The sequence below is a fragment of the Heloderma suspectum genome, chromosome 3 (genome assembly GCF_057233095.1).
Source record: "Heloderma suspectum isolate Gila_16-S chromosome 3, 16-S_ref, whole genome shotgun sequence".
Classification (NCBI taxonomy): domain Eukaryota; kingdom Metazoa; phylum Chordata; class Lepidosauria; order Squamata; family Helodermatidae; genus Heloderma; species Heloderma suspectum.
Genome location: NC_139460.1, coordinates 271,202,950 through 271,220,963, shown reverse-complemented (window position 1 = coordinate 271,220,963; position 18,014 = coordinate 271,202,950). Strand labels below are relative to the sequence as shown.

General features: G+C 48.1%; 1 protein-coding gene across 1 annotated transcript in view; it reads right to left on the bottom strand.

Annotated features, from left to right (window-relative positions):
• The window catches only part of RAB6B (RAB6B, member RAS oncogene family), a 106,826-nt gene that overhangs the window by 6,208 nt on the left and 82,604 nt on the right, over nt 1-18,014 (bottom strand). The window contains exons 4-7 of the mRNA XM_084846950.1: nt 16,339-16,444; nt 11,994-12,105; nt 11,528-11,621; nt 10,209-10,275 (exon numbers count right to left, since the gene is read on the bottom strand). Coding sequence (XP_084703076.1) covers nt 10,209-10,275; nt 11,528-11,621; nt 11,994-12,105; nt 16,339-16,444 — 379 coding nt within the window. The remainder of the gene's footprint in view (nt 1-10,208; nt 10,276-11,527; nt 11,622-11,993; nt 12,106-16,338; nt 16,445-18,014) is intronic.

Sequence of the window (18,014 nt, the reverse complement as noted above, 5' to 3'; positions counted from 1 at the left end):
AAACCCAGAATAGGTCATTGAGCAGTATACTAGATTCAAAATACCTTATTTGGCATAGCACTCTTTCAAAGTGCATAGCACTCTTTTAAAATGGTGTCATCACTCACCCTCTGCTTCCAGATCCACTAAGCACATTGGGAACTCTGATCAAGACCATTTCTAAATCCTACTGTTGCCAATGAAGAATAGCTATGCAGGGCAAAAGGGACAGCTATATAGACCTCCTGCATAACCTAAGCAAGGGAATGTCAAGCAACATGGCATGAGCTGTCATGGTTTGGCAAACATTCCCTGTGTAACAATTATTCTCCATTTCCTGCCAGCCTCAGAGACAGAGGGAAGTCATTACTGCTGTGTTTAATTTAGAAACCATGAATTCCTCTGTAATAAATAACACTTAATTGGACCATATTCATTAGTACTGCTCTACGCTGATGCTTTCCCTTTGTGTACTCCTTTCATAATGGGAGGAAGGGGATTCTGTTCAGTTTAACAAGACCATGTGTCTCTCTGAAGAACTTGCAACAGGAAGGGAATGGTTGGCGGGTGCTTACATTTGCCCCCAGGCATTCTTGCAGAACAAGGCTCTGAGAAGAAGTCATTGAGATACAAAGTGCATTAGCGACAGCACACGGCTTGAATAATTCCACCTTTTCCCAGTAGGAAAATGCAAGCAAAACAATCTAAAGTACTTTCTACGCATCAGTGATTTAAGATTTTCTGGAGACACGCAACTCTCCAAAGATTTGACTCCAGTACAGAATCTTCACGTGGGCTTTTCATGACCCTTTTAAAAACAGATACCTTCTCAAGTCCATGCAGCTCACAGAAAAAATAAGATCTGAGCTAAAGTCACACAAAACAGGAACTCCAAGGTTAACCAAGGGCTCCTTGTGGATTCTTTGCTAACAAACAGAAAAAGTTCACACTCTAGTAACAATGGAGCAATTTCTTCTTGATGATGATGATGTATACATTAAAAAGTAGCAATATGCTCTATGTTAACAAACATCAACAGTTCTGATCAAAGAATATCTAACTTTGTCACAAACAAGCACATTCTCATATATTACATCATCATGCACATTATATTCTGCTTTGGCTGATCATAAAGTGAAAGAGAAGGAGCTATGGAGGCTGCTAAAACCCCACTTTGTGGGCACTGGAAAATCCTGCATCTTCTAAGTTTTACCAGGTACATTTGGGCTAGACACTTTGCCTTCACTTTAAAAATGAGATCCTCAGGCTGCCAAATAACTAACTCTAGGCTTTCACAGAATACACATAGTCTTGTGTGAATGCCATGTGCAGAGTGGCAACACCTGCACACCTAATATTAGCACTGTACATTGGACAGCTCTTTTTAAGTTTACTTAACACAATTAATATTTTCTTGACAGGAAAAAACAAGAGCACCCAGAAACCTCAACATCTTCATTTGAAACTGTATGTAACTAAACATTTATGTAACATTAGCAGTGATGCTCTGTCCCGAGGGGTTGTGGTATAGATTATATGAATGACACACAATGATCTAGGGGAGTAGGCAGAGCTAGGTATGAGTAATGAGGATAAATTAGGAAGAATCTGGTAGCAGGAGAGGCTAGGATTAGTCAAGAAATTAATAAGCTTCACTCCCAAATAGTGCCTTGAGGATCCCCTAGTTATTTGAAAAACTAGGATTTTCTAAAGCAAAATAAATGTCTAGATACAATTCAAGGTTCCTCACACGTTTTGGACTTAAACTTTCCATTGGGAGCACACCTCAAGTGACTTTTAAAGCAACTGGAGAAAACACCGCCTTTGCCTTCCCCCCAGCAGATTACACTGACACTGAAAAGGAGAAGGGCCACTTTCTAAAGCAGAGGTGCAGAATCTCAGGCCTGCAGGCCAAATCCGGCCCAACTGAGGTCCACATGGCTACACCTTTTCCTTGTCTGCTGATTGTTCATGGTTTTGCACATTTTTCCCCCAGTGGAGTGGCTCTCTGTGAAGGTTTGAGGCCTAGAGAAGCAAAGGGAAAAGAGGTCAGGCTTAGAGGCCTGAAGTTTTCTGTTGGGAGGGGGTAACCCTGAGAGGAGCAGTTTTAGTTCTCTGGTTAAGTTTCTGTTTCAGTTCCCCTGTAAGTTTCATTTCTTCAGGTCTGAAGCAGTTTTTCCAGTTTTGAGGGAGGAGGGTATATAAAGAGAGAGATAGCCAGGGCCTGAAGTGAGAGCAGAATCTGTAGAGTGAGCAGGAAGAAGCAGCCTAGAAAAGTCTAAGGACAGCTGGTGCAAACGAACTTGCATTTTGCAACTTTTATTTTCTTTTAAGGCCTTTTGTATCACTCAGCTCTATTGTGTGAATACTTGTGGTTGTAATTTGTTGGCTTTAAATCTACTGGTAAACTGTTGTGGTTAAACCCTGTGTCTAGAGTGTGAGTCACCCGACATCTACAGCCTAAACCTCATGTTACTGGAAAGGGGAAGGTAAAAGAAGGAAGGTGGGACTCTTAAGGAGGCAAGAGACCCTTAAGGGGTTGCTCAGGGGGTCCAGTTCATAAGGGGAATCTTGACACTCTCCTCAGTTACTGGCCATAGGAGCTTTAAGAGCCAGGGCCTGCAGGAGAGGCCACCACCACCACCACCGGGGAAGAGGCGGGCCTGCTGCTGCTGCTGCCGCCGCTGCCACCACCACCAGGCCTTCCCTGGAGACTTCTGCCTGGCAGACCGCCAGTCCCTGCAGGACCAGGCCCCCAGGTACCGAGCCAGCTGTGCTGCTCCACCTGCTCTCCCTGGAGGGGCTACATAAGCTGGCTGGCTGAGGTGGCCTGGGAGAGCCAGGGCCTGCAGGAGAGGCCACCACCACCACTGGGGAAGAGGCGGGCCTGCTGCTGCTGGGCCTGCTGCTGCTGCTGCTGCTGCTGCCGCCGCCGCTGCTGCCACCACCACCACCACGAGGCCTTCCCTGGAGACTTCTGCCTGGCAGACCGCCAGTCCCTGCAGGACTAGGCCCCCAGGTACCGAGCCAGCTGTGCTGCTCCACCTGCCCTCCCTGGAGGGGCTACATAAGCTGGCTGGCTGAGGTGGCCTGGGAGAGCCAGGGCCTGCAGGAGAGGCCACCACCACTACCGGGAAAGAGGCGCGCCTGCTGCTGCTGGGCCTGCGGCGGCGGCGGCAGCGACTGCTGCTGCTGCTGCCACCACCACCACCACCACCACCACCACCTGGCCTTCCCTGTGGACTCCGGCCTGGCATTATTTTTAAGGGGATTTTTAATTGTTGTGTGTGTGTGTGTGTGTGTGTGTTTTCCTGGGGGATTTTGTTGTGGTTTTAGGGGTAGGTAGCCTGCCTGATAGGCGGGAGCGAGGGGGCATGTGTCCACCTGATGGAGGCAGTGGGGGGAGTGTTCAGGGCCAGAAGATACCGAGGCTGGGCGGCAGGCGCTGGCGGAGCGCTAGGGGCAGGCCATGCCAGGTAAGGGGAACGAGGGAGAGATGTGTAGTATCTGTCCCCTGCTCCGGGCCTGTCCAGAGCCAAAGGATGGCTGGGAGAGGCGTGACCCCATCTTCTGGCCTTCATTTGCTGCTCTGCAATGCCAGGTCTGTTACCCAGAAAACCTCCCTCATCCATGACATGATCCTGGATGAGGGTACAGACCTGGCATGTATTACGGAGACCTGGCTGGCCGAGGCTGCTGCTCCAACCCTTGCAGCCATGTGTCCAGCTGGATTTTCGTATGCACAGCAGCCGAGGGCTGGGGATCGGGGAGGGGGAGTGGCTGTTATCTACCGAGAGTCCTTGGTCTTCACCAGACCCCCTCTCTGGGAGACCAAGGTTGCTGAGTGCATGTACTGGAGGTTGGGCCTGAAGGGCAGTCTGGGGATTCTGCTCGTGTACCGTCCACCCCGCTGCACGACTGACTCGCTGGCCGAGGTGCTTGAGGTGGTCTCTGATGTGCGTGTACAGTCCCCTAACTTACTGGTGTTGGGGGACTTCAGCGTACATTCGGAGGCCATCCTCACAGGAGCACCTCGGGACTTCATGGAGACCATGGCCTCCTGGGAGCTGCACCATATTCTAACTGGGCCCACCCATGTAGCCGGTCATGCACTAGACCTTGTGTTTGTTTCTGGAGAAATGGGGAGTGATCTGGAAGTCGGGGGTATATCCACCACCCCCTTGTCATGGTCAGATCACTATCTGGTGACGTTGGACTTCTCGGTTCCACAACCCCTCCGCAGGGGTGGAGGACCCATTAAAATGGTCCGCCCCAGGCGTCTTATGGATCCAAATGGATTCCTGAACGCGCTTGGGGATTCTCTGGGGCACGCCAACGGCCACTCGGTCGAGACCCTGGTGGGTGGCTGGAATGCCGCAATCACTGGGGCATTAGATCAAGTGGCTCCGAAATGCCCTCGCCCTCTGAACAGGGCTTGGACTGCACCATGGTTCAATCCGCGGTTACGAGCTCTGAAACAGGAGGTGAGACGGCTAGAGCGCCGGTGGCGGAAATCTCGCTCCAAAGACGATCAGACACAGGCTAGAGCTGTATCTTCAGCCTATCATGTGGCGGTGAAGGCAGCAAAAAAGGAATATTATGCTGCCTCCATCGCGTCTCCAGAGTGCTGTCCCAGGAGGCTGTTCCAAGTGGTCCGGAGCCTGGTCGGTCCTGCGGCTCCGGAACCACTGGAGCATTCTAAGGCCTCGTGTGAGGCCTTGGCAAGGCACTTTGCAGATAAAATTGATCAGATTAGGTGTGTTACTCTGCACGCTGTGGATACAGTTAGTGAGCAAGAGGCGGCCTGTGGCAAACCGGTTTTGTGGGATCGGTTCCAGCTTCTTCCTCCTGATGAAGTGGACAAGGTGCTTTCATCGGTACGGCCGACCACCTGCTTACTTGATCCTTGCCCATCTTGGCTCATTATGGGCTGCAGAGAGAGACTGAGTGAGGGGATCAAGGCGGTGGTGAACGCCTCCCTTGAGGAGGGAGTAATGCCATCAGCCCTCAAGGAGGAAGTGATAAGACCGCTCTTAAAGAAGCCCTCCTTGGATCCTCAAGTTTTGAACAACGTTCGCCCAGTCTCAAATCTGCCATTTTGGGGCAAGGTGTTTGAGCGGGTGGTGGGGGTGCAGTTGAAGGCACACTTGGAAGAAACTGATTATCTAGACCCATTTCAGTCGGGCTTCAGGCCTGGGCATGGGACAGAAACGGCCTTGGTCGCCTTGGTAGATGATATGAGGAGGGCTCTGGATAGGGGTGAATGCTCCTTCCTTGTTCTCCTCGACCTCTCAGCGGCTTTCGATACCGTTGACCACGGTATCCTCCTGGACTGCCTGGAGGGGTTGGGCATTGGGGATCACCCCCACCCGTTGTACTGCGGTGGTTCCGGTCCTTCCTCTCCGGCAGGTACCAGAGGGTAGCACTGGGAGAGGAGGTTTCTGACCCGTGGCCACTTACTTGTGGGGTGCCACAGGGTTCCATCCTCTCCCCGATGCTATTTAACATCTATGTGAAGCCGCTGGGGGCTATCATCAGGAGGTTTGGGGTGCAGTGTCATCAATATGCGGATGACACGCAGCTCTCCCTCTCGTTTAAATCTTCACCAAGGTTGGCCGTAGAATCCCTGTCCAAACGTCTGGAGGCGGTGAGTGGCTGGATGGGGAGGAATAGGCTGAAGCTGAACCCTGACAAGACCGAGGTACTTTTGGTGGGAGACAAGAGGAGGCTGGGGGATGTTGACCTGGTGTTGAATGGGGTACGGCTACCCGTGAAAGACCAGGTCTGCAGCCTGGGGGTCATTTTGGACTCCCAGCTGTCCATGGAGGCTCAGGTGTCAGCTGTGAGCCGGACAGCGCTGTATCAACTCCATCTGATACGGCGGCTGTGCCCCTTCCTTGCTGACCATCTGCTCCCATCGGTAGTACATGCCCTGGTCTCCTCTCGTTTAGACTACTGTAATGCGCTCTACGTGGGGTTACCCTTGAAGACGGTTCGGAAGCTGCAGCTGGTACAGAACATGGCGGCTCTCCTGATTAAAGGCAGCCGCCAGCGAGATCACATCACTCCAGTGCTGAAGGAGTTGCACTGGTTACCAGTTGTTTTCCGGGCCAAATTCAAGGTGTTGGTTTTGACCTTTAAAACCCTATATGGTTCCGGCCCAGCCTATCTTAAGGAGCGCCTCCAGCAGCACCAGACAGGCCGCTTAACAAGATCAGCCTCGGATGGCCTTCTCTCTGTCCCATCAGCCAGGACAGCTAGACTGGTGGGGACGAGGGAGAGGGCCTTTTCTGTGGTGGCCCCCACTCTGTGGAACTCCCTCCCTAGGGAACTCCGTCATGCACCCTCTTTAATGAGCTTCCGTCGTGCATTAAAAATGTTGTTGTTCAGGCAGGCATTTGGGGTAGGTTAGGGTATTTAGAAAATGTTTTTATTATAGAATTTTATTGTTTTAAATTGTTTTTATTGTATGTTGTACATTGCCCAGAGTGGCTGGGTGACCAGCCAGATGGGCGATTAATAAATTTAATAATAAATAAATAAATAAACTATGCTGGAGTTTTGGCCCTGCCCCTTTTGCCTTCAGTCCCCCACTGGAATGCAGCCCCCGGAGAGCTTCTCCAAAACTGAATTTGACCCTTAGGCTGAAAGAGTCCTGTTCTAAAGCAACTCCACACACTTTTAAAGGAAGTTGCACTGGGTCCCCTAAAATCAAGCTTATGTGTAATTCTCCAATGCAATGCAAGCAGTCGGATATTGACTGCACAATTCAGTATCCTGTGACCATAGAAATTAAAACCAAGTTTGTGGCTCTTGTGGCTTCAAAAATAGACATGACATTGCATGGACAATACCTAGCGAAATCCCATAACTAGGCAGGAGCATGGGGGGAAACTCCGAGCAGGTGTTCTAGTGGGCTGGGCTTCAATGTTCCCATGTCGCACAGCTCTCGGTCTTCCTCCCTGACTAGCAGAAGAAATAAGCACTGTAAAAGATGCATAATCCTCTAATATGCATAATTTATACAGGGTGACAGAATTCAGCTTTCCTTAGTGCAGAAGTTTGACTTAAGTACAAAGTACACACCCCTTTACCTGTGTCCATGCTGGGTATATCTGTTAGCACCACTGCACAGCAGATATCCTTCATAGCTTCCCTTTCCACCAAATTCAAGAGATGCTTTTATGGAGTCAGAAATTTAAACTAGTGATAGATGAATCCTCCTAATCAGACTCAGAATTGGACTCTAAAAAACTGCCCAAAGAAATTGTTTCTCCTCCCAAACTTGGAAATAAGCTCTGTTCTTTGGAAGCCAATTCTGAGCCTATTTTGGTCCCTACGGCACCCCTGATGATGTAACTGGGAGCACAAAAGGGTCCAATACCTTCCATCCAACACCATCCTCTCTGCCTACCTGCTGGCCTCTCCTTTTAAGCCCCCGTCTCCACTTACCTTCGTTGTTGCTCCAGCTGCAGCAGTAGCAAAGGCAGGAGAAGGGAAGGAAGTCTCTTTCCCGCCCCCTTCCCTGATGCCTGTTATGCTGCTATGCCTGTGTGCATGTGCAAGGAGTGCTGAATAATGTAGTTTTCCCAGCACTACTGACATGGGCCAGTGCTACACACACACCTACATTTCCTAGCACTCCTTGAAGCTGGCATGCAACTATAAGTAGCATGCCAAGTGTCAAAGGGAGTGGGGGGGAGATTACCCTCCCTTCTTCTGCTACCAGAGCAGCAAAAAAGATAACGGGGTGGGAAGTAGAGGTGTAGACCAAATGCCCTGCTTCGACCCGGACCCCGCTTCAGTGCATCAGAAAATGGTCCAATTCTGTTCGGACTGATTCAGAGTCAGTCCACTTTGTGTCACTACGGAGCCCAATTCGAAGTTTGGAAAACTGAGGCTTATTGGATGTCATGGGAAATCTTAAAAATGGCTATAACATTTTTACTCCTGGTCAGAATTGTATGATAGTTGCACGCTTCATAGCCCCTTAGGAGGGAATTACGACTGTCCAATGTCAGAAAAATAGGTGCAGGGGGTTTTGTGGCAAAACATGCGAGCATGCCATGTTTGAAGTCCTGAACACAATTATGAGCATGTGCCCGCCGAAAATATTCATAAATTGCTGAACATGTGCTTGTCTTTGATTTGTGCAAATTTCCTAATTTGCACAATTTTCCTCCATGGACTGAATCAGCCCTGCTTTAGTCTATGGAAGAAATCTGCTCGAATTTTGCATTCAATTGCTGCTCAATTTGTATAATTTTCCTGTTTGCCCAGAGTGAGCAGTGATTGCAAACGCAAATAGGAATCGGGGGTGAGACGTAGGGATGTCAGAGAATTCCACCACGGATCTCGGTGAGGCCGAATGCCAATGCATTTGGCCCCCCAAAATCCATGGTGGAACAAAGCCCCCCGCCCTGCGAAATGGGCTCGGAACGGAGCACCTACCTGCTGCCATCCCTGCTGCATTCGCTTCTTCCATACATCCGTGATAGGCTACATAAATACTTACATAGCCTATCACGGCTAACGCAGGGACGCCATTTGCGTCCCTGTGGAAGCTGTGATAAGCTACGTAAGTATTTACGCAGCCTATCACGGCAAAACTAAGGGAACGCAAATGGCGGCGGCTATGGCGGCCGCCATTTGCGTTCCCTTTTTTTTGCCGTGATAGGCTACATAAATATTTATGTGGCCTATTACAACAAAACAGAGGGGCGCAAATGGCGTAGTGGCCACCATTTGTGTTCCCCCCCTTTTTTTCCGTAATAGGCTATGTAAATATTTACGTAGCCTATCACGGCAAAATACAGGGACGCAAATGGTGGTGGCTACGGCTGCCGCCATTTGCATCCCTGTGCAGGCTGCCCAGTGGCCAGATGTCCGGCTGTGGGTGGCCCCGGCTGGCGGCTCTGCGGAATCTCCGCAGAGCGGAGCTGGCCAGAGAGAATTTCGGGGGGAGGGACGGAGCGCCTCTCCCCCACTGCGAATGTCACCCTTCGAAAAGGTAAGTGACTTTCGTACATCCCTAGTGAGATGATGTTTGGAGAATTCTGGTGATCTCGAACATTGCTTTTTCACCCATTCCTACTGCCAATAACTTTTTCGTTCCTTGGCATAATTGGATGACAAATGCAGGGATGATTGCTCCTTCCAAGGGGATCAAGCCTGTCAAATGCTAGAACAATAGCCACAGAGGGTTTTGTGTTAGAGCAGTCCTGATATTTTCAGGGTCTCCAAAAGAGATCATATTTATCCCCCTATATCCCTTGTGGGCTATTCAGAAAATTTCAGGCAGCCCAGAGGTGTTCCTGAGTAAGAAACCTGCAAAGTTTCAGAAGGATAGGTTCAGAGGCTAGGGAGTTATGATGCTTGAAAACCAGTTTAAAGCTTTTTCATAGTGAAGCATGGTGGCACTGGAAGAATGACCATCTCATTGTCCCATCCTTGCCCTTCTTTAAAGCACAATGATTGGAGCCCATGGTAAAACATGCCCTAGTATTGGAAGGTGGACCTGTCAGTCACTCCACCATGCTAGCTCACTCCCCCATCCCCCTGCAACATTCAGAGGAACAAAACCAAAAGATGCTATTTGGAGACATAAAGTCTGTGGGCTCCTATCAATCCAAAACATGAGTCAGTAACAAAACCTCATTTTGGAGTGGCTTCGGTTCTGTTGGTTTCAGATGGAAGCCTGCTTTGCCTTGGGGCCCAACAGAACTGAATTGAAGTGGCCTGATTCTGCTTAGGCTTCGGATTTCATCTCAATCTGATGCATACCTCCAGTGGGAAGGGCTTGGAAGGGGTGTGGAGGGTGGAAGGCAGGAAGGGCCAGAGCAAAGGGAAGGCTTACATCCCATTCCAACTTCGGTTTTAATCCAAGCTGCAGAAGAATTTTGGGGGATGTAATGCTTATTTTGTATAGAGATGGACATTACAAACCCATCCAGTTTGGTCTTGTCACTTTCCAAGGCATTTTCATGTGAGTTTTAAACACCTCCAAGCTTCTCTCTCTCAAGTTAATGCAGAAGAGAAGGCAACACATGTAATGTGAATGAGCGTCCTGACCAGTGTTGGTTTCCACAGTCATACAACAAACCCAACTGTAGCAAAAGCTGCTTTAAGCATCATTTTAGGAAAACAGCCTTATTTATCTTCATTACCTTTAAGACGCTGAATGGGAAGGATTACTTGAGAAGGAGCTGTTACTAATTAACAAAGGATACTCCCTTCTTTGCTCTTCTCTTGAACACTCTCCATCCCTGGCAGAGCTGAGGCGACACGTCGGAAGAGCTAGAGCAACGTGTAGGACAGCAAAGGCAGACAGAAGGATGGGTCAAGGAGCAAGGGAAGAAATCATTGCTCTACAATAAGGACTTTATAGTTTGCATCCAAAATGTAATATAAACAGCAAAAGTGAAGTGAATGTAACATTAGTTAAATGTTAGGAGCCCCAATCCTTCCAACTGATACATCAGACCAAGAGAACGAGCTATTCATATGGGTATCAGTGGAAAAGTTGCTCCCTTCTGCCTGTGGAAACAACAATTGCTGTGGTGCATAATTCTAATTTCTAGGCATGTAAAATAGCATGGCTTGAGTTACAACTAACTGCAACCCAAATTCCTGGAGAGAACTAAGAGACATGAACTCTGCATTAAAAACTATCAAGTGATGACAAGCTGGGAATACCGAGTTGTGTTCAGATTGTCATACTTAAGGGTAGACCCACTGAAATGAATGGGACAAGTAAAATCATGACTAACCTAAGTCCCACGCATTTTCATGAGGTGACTCTAAGCATGACTGAGTCTGGATCCAACCCATTCTATCTCGATACTGTACTAGTGTGTTCTACTGTCACTTAGGGCTGCTTGGCACATAACATTTCCCCCTAAATGGAGTAACCTAGCTGGCCAGGTATTAATAATAATAGACATTCTTTGTGCATCCTATTTAAGTGTGAAAAATGCACATTTCTCCTAATCTACATGTAGGGCGAAGAACATGTGCCATGCGGCCTTTAGGGGAGAGCTGTAGCACACACACTGGTTCAGGCTATCTACCTAGGATCTTGACCTGGGGTTTACAACATAGTGCCTATGGACACCTCTCTTGGGGCCCACCAGGCTCTTTGGCCCTCATTTTTATTTTATTTCTTTATATATATGTTTTAATTCAAACATTTTTTCCCAGTTGGGAGGCTAGCATGCTGCAAAGCGAAGTGCTGCCCTCTAGCACCATTTTTGAGTTCAAAATAGTGGTTTTGTGTTTCAGAGCTCAGCTCCACCTCTGCCTTGTAACTTATAAAACTAACTTGCCCAAGAGCTTGTTAGTCCCACCAGTTTGCCTTCTGGGAAATGAGTGTTTTGTGCCTATCCATAAAATGGCAGCCATTTTATGAATGGGCAAGCCCCCCCCATGGCAGCCATTTTGTGAGGACACCCATGACACTCTCAAAATTCCAAATGTGCCCACTGGCCCAAAAAGGTTGGGCACAACTGATCTTGACCAATGATGGTCACCTAGGAACAAAAGTCCTTACCTGTTTTACATTGTATCCCGTCTTTGCACTTGTCTCAATAAACTTGACATTCAGTTCTTTAGCTCTCTGTTCCCCTTCTTCAATTGTTATCTGCCTGGGTTCAGACACAGAAGAAGGTAAAATGGTAACAGTGGTCTGAATGCAGCTGGGAAAGACTGGGGAAACAGGATTTGTTGGAATGTCTGGGAACGGGAGGGAGGCTGCAAGGTGGACAGAGAAAATGTAATAATGCCACCAAGCTGAGCCCTCTTCCATAACAATGCACAAGGGATACAGCAGTGGTCAATCAAACAGGAGTTGTCACTCTAGGAAATCTGTTCCTATAGCAACAAGAGACAATAGAGCTCCTCCATAGTACGCAGCTTATTGCCCTTTCTTCAACTTTGTTGCACATGTAAAAATTTTAACTGTCATCTTCTCCACCAGAAATTACTGGTTCCCTCTCTCTCTCATCATATATATTTACCTCTTATCTGCAAGGTCTGTTTTGTTGCCCACTAACATGATGATGACATCACTTCCTCTTTCTGTCCTGACATCATCAATCCATTTAGATGTCTGCTGAAAGGAGTTGAGATCTGTGAGGGAGAAGAGAAACAAGGAAGGTCGGTACAAAACAAAGGCCAGTTTTCCAGTAGTCTCTTGGATGATGGATTCTTCTGAGAGTTTTAAAGGAACAACACTTCTGACACAAGTAGTTATAAAATATAGTAGGGAACCTTCACTGTCAAGATTTTGAGTAAGTCTGAAAAAGATCTGGATGTGTAACTGACAGGGCTGCCCTTCCCTGATGCAGAGTGAATCCCCCACCTCAGACAGCAGATCACAAAGGGTGGAGGATTCTGCCCCAAGGATTACTGCGTGCCCTTCCTGGCACTCAAGAAAGCAGTGCTAGCCACTCCCCTGCTGTAGCAAGAGCAGCCGACACAGCTCTCTGGAGTGCCACCCGCCCGATGCCTTGCTTGAAGACCCATCTGAGCGCAGCATTGGGTGGGTAGACTCTCTGGGAAGTCCCACCAGCTACTCAGAAGAGAGAGTGGCCAGCACTGCTCTCCAGAGAAGGAGAGTGAGGGGTCCTTCGCTGTGAGGGGTCCTTCGTTAGAGCGAGGCATTGGAAAAGTGGTGCCCCTGGAGACTGCCTGGGCTGCCATGGCACAGGCACTCTCCAGGGCCATCTCCCCCGCAACAGCTCACTCTTATGGAAGGACCCCTCAAGTGAGGCATCGAGAGAGAGGCTTGCCACCCCCATGAGGAGGTGGAGGAGGGAAGCAACCGCCACCAGGGAACGTAGGAGAACTGGAGGAGGAGGGCGAGGGGCCATCACACCCAAGTGAGTGGGGGGAGAAGAGAGTGCAGCAGAGGAGGAGGGCAGGCAGCTGCTGCCATTACTGTGGCTGGGCAGTAGGAAGAGAAGTGAAAGTGGCATGGGGGGGAGCAGGGTGGCCCACTGCTGTCACCACCGTCATCATAGTTGTGGAGGAGGGAGGAGGGTGGGTGGCAGCCGCCCCCCATCATTGTTATTGGGGAGTGAGTGAGTGAGTGAGTGAGCAGCCACTGCCAACACCATTGTTGTGGGAGGGGGCTGGCAGGCGTTGCCAGGTGTGGGGAAAGAGAAGAGAGGACAGTGGCGGGAGGTGTTGCACTGGGCCTGGTAACTGATAGAGTACCCACCAGATGTTTTGGACTACAGCTCCCATTATCTCCAGCAGCTATGCTGAGTGGGGATGATGCAAGCTGCAGTCCAACACATCTGGAGGGCACCAGGTAGAGAAGGCTGTACAGGTACACAGAAGGTCAAAGCTTTGACAAGGCTTTCTTTTGACAAGGCTTTCTTTTCCTTTCTCTGTCACTTACATTGTCATTAAATAATGCATTAATGATGTACCACAGGACTAGCATAGTGTTAACGCCCATGTTGGACTAACGCTGGGGAGACCTAGGTTCAAATCCCCACCAAGCCATGAAACTCATTAGGTGGCCTTTGGCCTCCATCCCTCAGCCTAAGCTACCTCACAGGATTTTTGTGAGGATAAAGTGGTGTGTGTATGTGTGGGATTCCAGCAGATTGAAGGGGTGTGTGTGTGGCACCCATGCAAATAACAACTTCTGAGGAGCAGTTTTTGTCAGGATCCCAGCAAGGGAGGAAAGGGTTAAACCCTCCCTACTTGCTAGGACACCAATAATGATCAGCCCCTCCCCTGAATGGCTATTTGCATTTTAAAACATGCACATTAATTGCAATGGGCACACATTTAACATCCGGTCAAATTTTGCCCTCAGATGTTACTATGCACAAAACATGTCTGACCTTAATGCTTTATTCCGGTTACGTCTATAAACTCAGATTGTCATCTCCCGCCAACCTCCTCTCTGATGGAGGGTACTTGTTCAAGTATGCCTTCTGGCAATATATTGTTTCCTGAATATACCTCCTCATCAGCAACAGCTTCAACAAAACTTTTGCTCAGACTAATTAATGGTGTGACCAGCAGTGTAGGCCAAGGCTTTCTTCTTCAGCACACTATTTTTTCCTGCCCCTCCTTACATTTTGCTTGGAGATTCTAGCATCAATTAGAGACAGGGCTGAGAGCAACTGGAGCATGGGCTTCAGACCAGCCTAAAAAGGAGCATTTTTAATGAGCCACTGTGCTCAGAATCAGCTGCCGGTGTAGCCCTCTTGTTACTGCCTCAGCTAGAAAGGGCCACCAGACAGAGGCCAATCCCCCCTTTCTGCTGCTTTTCATTTCCTCTTACATTAATTGCAATAAGGTACATGGCAAGTCAGAACAACCACCCAGAGACGGCTACAGAAAAGGTCAGAAGTCTTGTGTCAGAGTCGAGCTACAAAGCTGAAGATTTGACGTATTTATTTGGTAGCTCCTTCAGAAAGGAGACTATGAGATGCCTTAGAAGAAAGAATGTGGCAGCTGCATGAGAGCTGAGTGGGGTGAGCTTGGGGGGGAAGGGGGAAACTCCAAAAATCAGGAAGAGGCCCCTTCTGTGAACGAAGGCCTTCTGTCCATGAAAAGCAGATCCTAGATCCAACCGAATGGGTTGGATCCAGATTTATGCTGGATCAACTGTGCTAATGGAAGTGGACTTCCCCACCTCCCTCCTTCTCACAGCAGCTCCTTCAGGCCCCTGAAAATACTACACAAAGAGTCAGGAGACTGAGCTGTGGTATGTGGAGGGTGGGGATCTTAAAAAATTGGGCAGAGGGACTGCCCACAAGCAGAAGGTCCTTTTCTCTCACAGATGGCAGATCCTGGATCCAACCCAACGTGTTTTTGTTTTATTTATAGCAAGATTGTGCAGGAGATGTTTCCTCTCTCCAAAAGATTCCATGGACACACTTCAGAGCACATGGGCCCATGCTACAAGTCTCGCTGTTGCCTCCAATGCCTTCAGTTCATTCGCTCTGTGTACGTCTAGCAAGTCACCGTGTATTAGCCAAGGCCAGACATTACCCTTAGTAGAATATCCCAAAACAGAACTTCTCTCAGTCAGTGTAACTGAGCCCAGATTGCACAAGTAGAATGCATGATAACTTGGCAAGTTACATCAATATGCTGTACTGGATGGGCTTTGTTCTGCAACTGAACAAGGGAGTTCTCAAGGCAAGCCTGGTGAAACTTTTTTAGCTCGGGGCATGAATTCAAATTTGGGATGGGTCCCTGGGGGGTCTGCATTTCAGCAGTGGGCAGGGATAAGGACACAGGGCCAAGGACTCAGTGGGTGCGGCCAGATGTAATTCATACCAATTTGGACATTTTCCCACAAAGCATACAAGCCACAGCTCAAATCTCTGCATGTCTACTCAGGAGTAAGCTCCAGCACAACAGCTTTCAGGCATGCAAAGCACTGCTCAACTCCATGCATGACTACTCAGGAGTAAGCCCCAGTTTAACAGTTCAGGCATGCAAAGGACAGCTCAATTCTACAATTTTAAAGGTATTTAAATTTTAAATACCCAATAGGGTGTTTAAATTTTAAATACATTTAAAACACTGTTATCTCCGGTCACTGGTTGGAGATGTTTCCCTGCACTGTTCTGGAGAAAGCCTGTCTTTCTTGGGAAATCCCAGCTCTTATCAGCCTCTTAGCCTATGGTTAACTGGGATGCTAAGAACAAGTGTTTTGCTAGGCCATTGGTCACATGAGAACAACAGGTCTTAAGGACAGAAGATTTCTTTGTGTAGGCTTCTGTAGGATAGAAGTGGGGATTTCCTGTGCTGAGATGGAGACAGAAGGGGTGAGGCCTGCAAAAGAAGCTCATGGGCCTGATGGGGAATCTCTAAAGGTTGGATGTCACTCACAGGCTGGAGGTTCCCCATCCCTGTCTCCATCCCTGTCTTAAGAGATGTCCCTAGAGGTCTTCGGACTTCTTAGGAATGAAGCCTAGCTCTCTTACACCCTACATGATACAAGCCATAAAATTTGCCACCCTCATCTCAACAAAATATTAATGAAAGAAATCACTAACATTTAACCAATTGTTAATCCAAGTCCCTTAACATATCATTAACTGGGATGTTAGGAACAACAAGAATTTCACTTGGCCGTTGCTCACATCAGAGAACACAGAAGCAACTCCTTCAAGACGAAAGGTGTTGCCATGGTGCAGAGAGGGAGCGCCAGTCCCTCCGAAGGAAGCCTTCACATACATCTGATACATGCCATCTCGCATATCAGTTGGTTATGTCTTACACTGAACCTTGTTGGTGTGCTTACTATATTACAGATGTTCCTAATGGATGATATGGAGCTGCAGAGTGTTCCCATGTAGACAACCACGTCCAAACTTAACTCACTTGTGATGTCATAGACCACCACGGCTACTGTGGAGTCTCGAATATAACTGGGGATCAAGCTTCGGAATCTCTCCTGGCCTGCCGTATCCCAGAGCTGCAACCGCACCTGCCCGGGCCGGGGGAAAAGAGCAGCAGAGGGGACACAAAAGAGAGGAGAGAGACACACACACAATTAGGAGGAGAAACACAAAGAAGAAGGAACAACAGAGGCAAAAGAATTAATAGAGGAGGCATCTTTCTATTTTTTTATCTGTTATGCTCCTTGTCTTTTGTGCATGAATTGGTAATTCTTCATTTCTTATCCTAAGATTCTGGTTACTCAAGGCATGGAGAAACTACCATGTTCCTCTGCTGCGGATGTAGATACTTGTAATCAGGTGTGATGCACACACTTACCCTTTTCAGGTGTTCCAAGTTGGCATAACAAATACACATGGGGGGCAGAGTCCTGTGGATACAGCTGTATGTGTAAAGGACTCCCCTCCTAACATGTGCATTCACTATATCTACCTTGAACACCTGAAAAAGGAGCCTTTGTAAAACTGTTTGAGAGTTTTCTGAACAAAATATATGGTATAAAAACAGGAAGCAAAGGGCCACTTAGATGGAAATCAAAGGACAGGTGAGAAGGAATGATGGTATGGGTTCATCAAGTCACTGGAATAGATCACAACAGTATGTGACCCCTGCGGGACACAACCTGGTTTTGTTAACAGAGAAAATATGAGTAGTGGCAATGTAAGGCTGCAATCCACTACATGATTTCAGCCAATGGGCTATTCCAGAGAATTAAAGATGTGAAGAGTGCACCCTAAATCTCCTTCTGTTATTCCAGGTCTATGTGGGCCAGAGTTGAGTCCTCTGCATACGCCTTTCCTGACCTCTCTCTGGAGGCTGCCAATGAAAGGTTTCAGCTTGTGCCATGTGTGAGGGGGACTTTTTGGAAACCTGAATGCTTTGGAACCAAAAGGGAAACTCAGCATCGAAGTACAGGTTGGAAGGCATTCATCATCCCCTCAGGATATTTATTTAAGGCCACATTTGCACTAATACACACCTGCAAGTCCAGTTCGCACTGACCTGTGAGATTTGCAATGTGGTCTATATCCACCTTGCACTATGAATAGGACTGGATGATCAATACATTTGAAGCAATCAAGCGTAGCATCAACACATAGCACAATCTGGCACAAGGGTTTCAGAGAAAAAAAGCAGAAAGGCATGCACTTAAGACTAAGTGGCTTTGTCAGAGGAATGCTTGATCAAAACCTGCTTTGGAAGCTGGTAATCTACCCTGTAGTACATCTGATTTCATTGTTTCTCCTGAGCTCTGAATCAACACAGAATTGTTTGGCGTATCTTTTGGGGAAAGGTGGAGAGAAATGAAGAGACCCATTCATATTCCTGCCACTGGGTCAGAAACAACCTCTGGGGAAGCTCAGAGAAACCTACCAATGCTCTTTTTCCTGAGTTCCTGCATCACTCAGCCTGTGGCTTTCATTAGTGCAATTGGAAAGCCTTGGAAACAACCCATTAGGCCTGAGATGAATGTTTGAGAGTGCATTAACACTGCACGAGATAGTTAGCTGCTACTTATTAATGCAGCAGCTGCTGCTTTCCTCTCATTAGAGCCAACTCCTATCTGTGTTGACATTGGGTTACCCTTGCACAAAGTT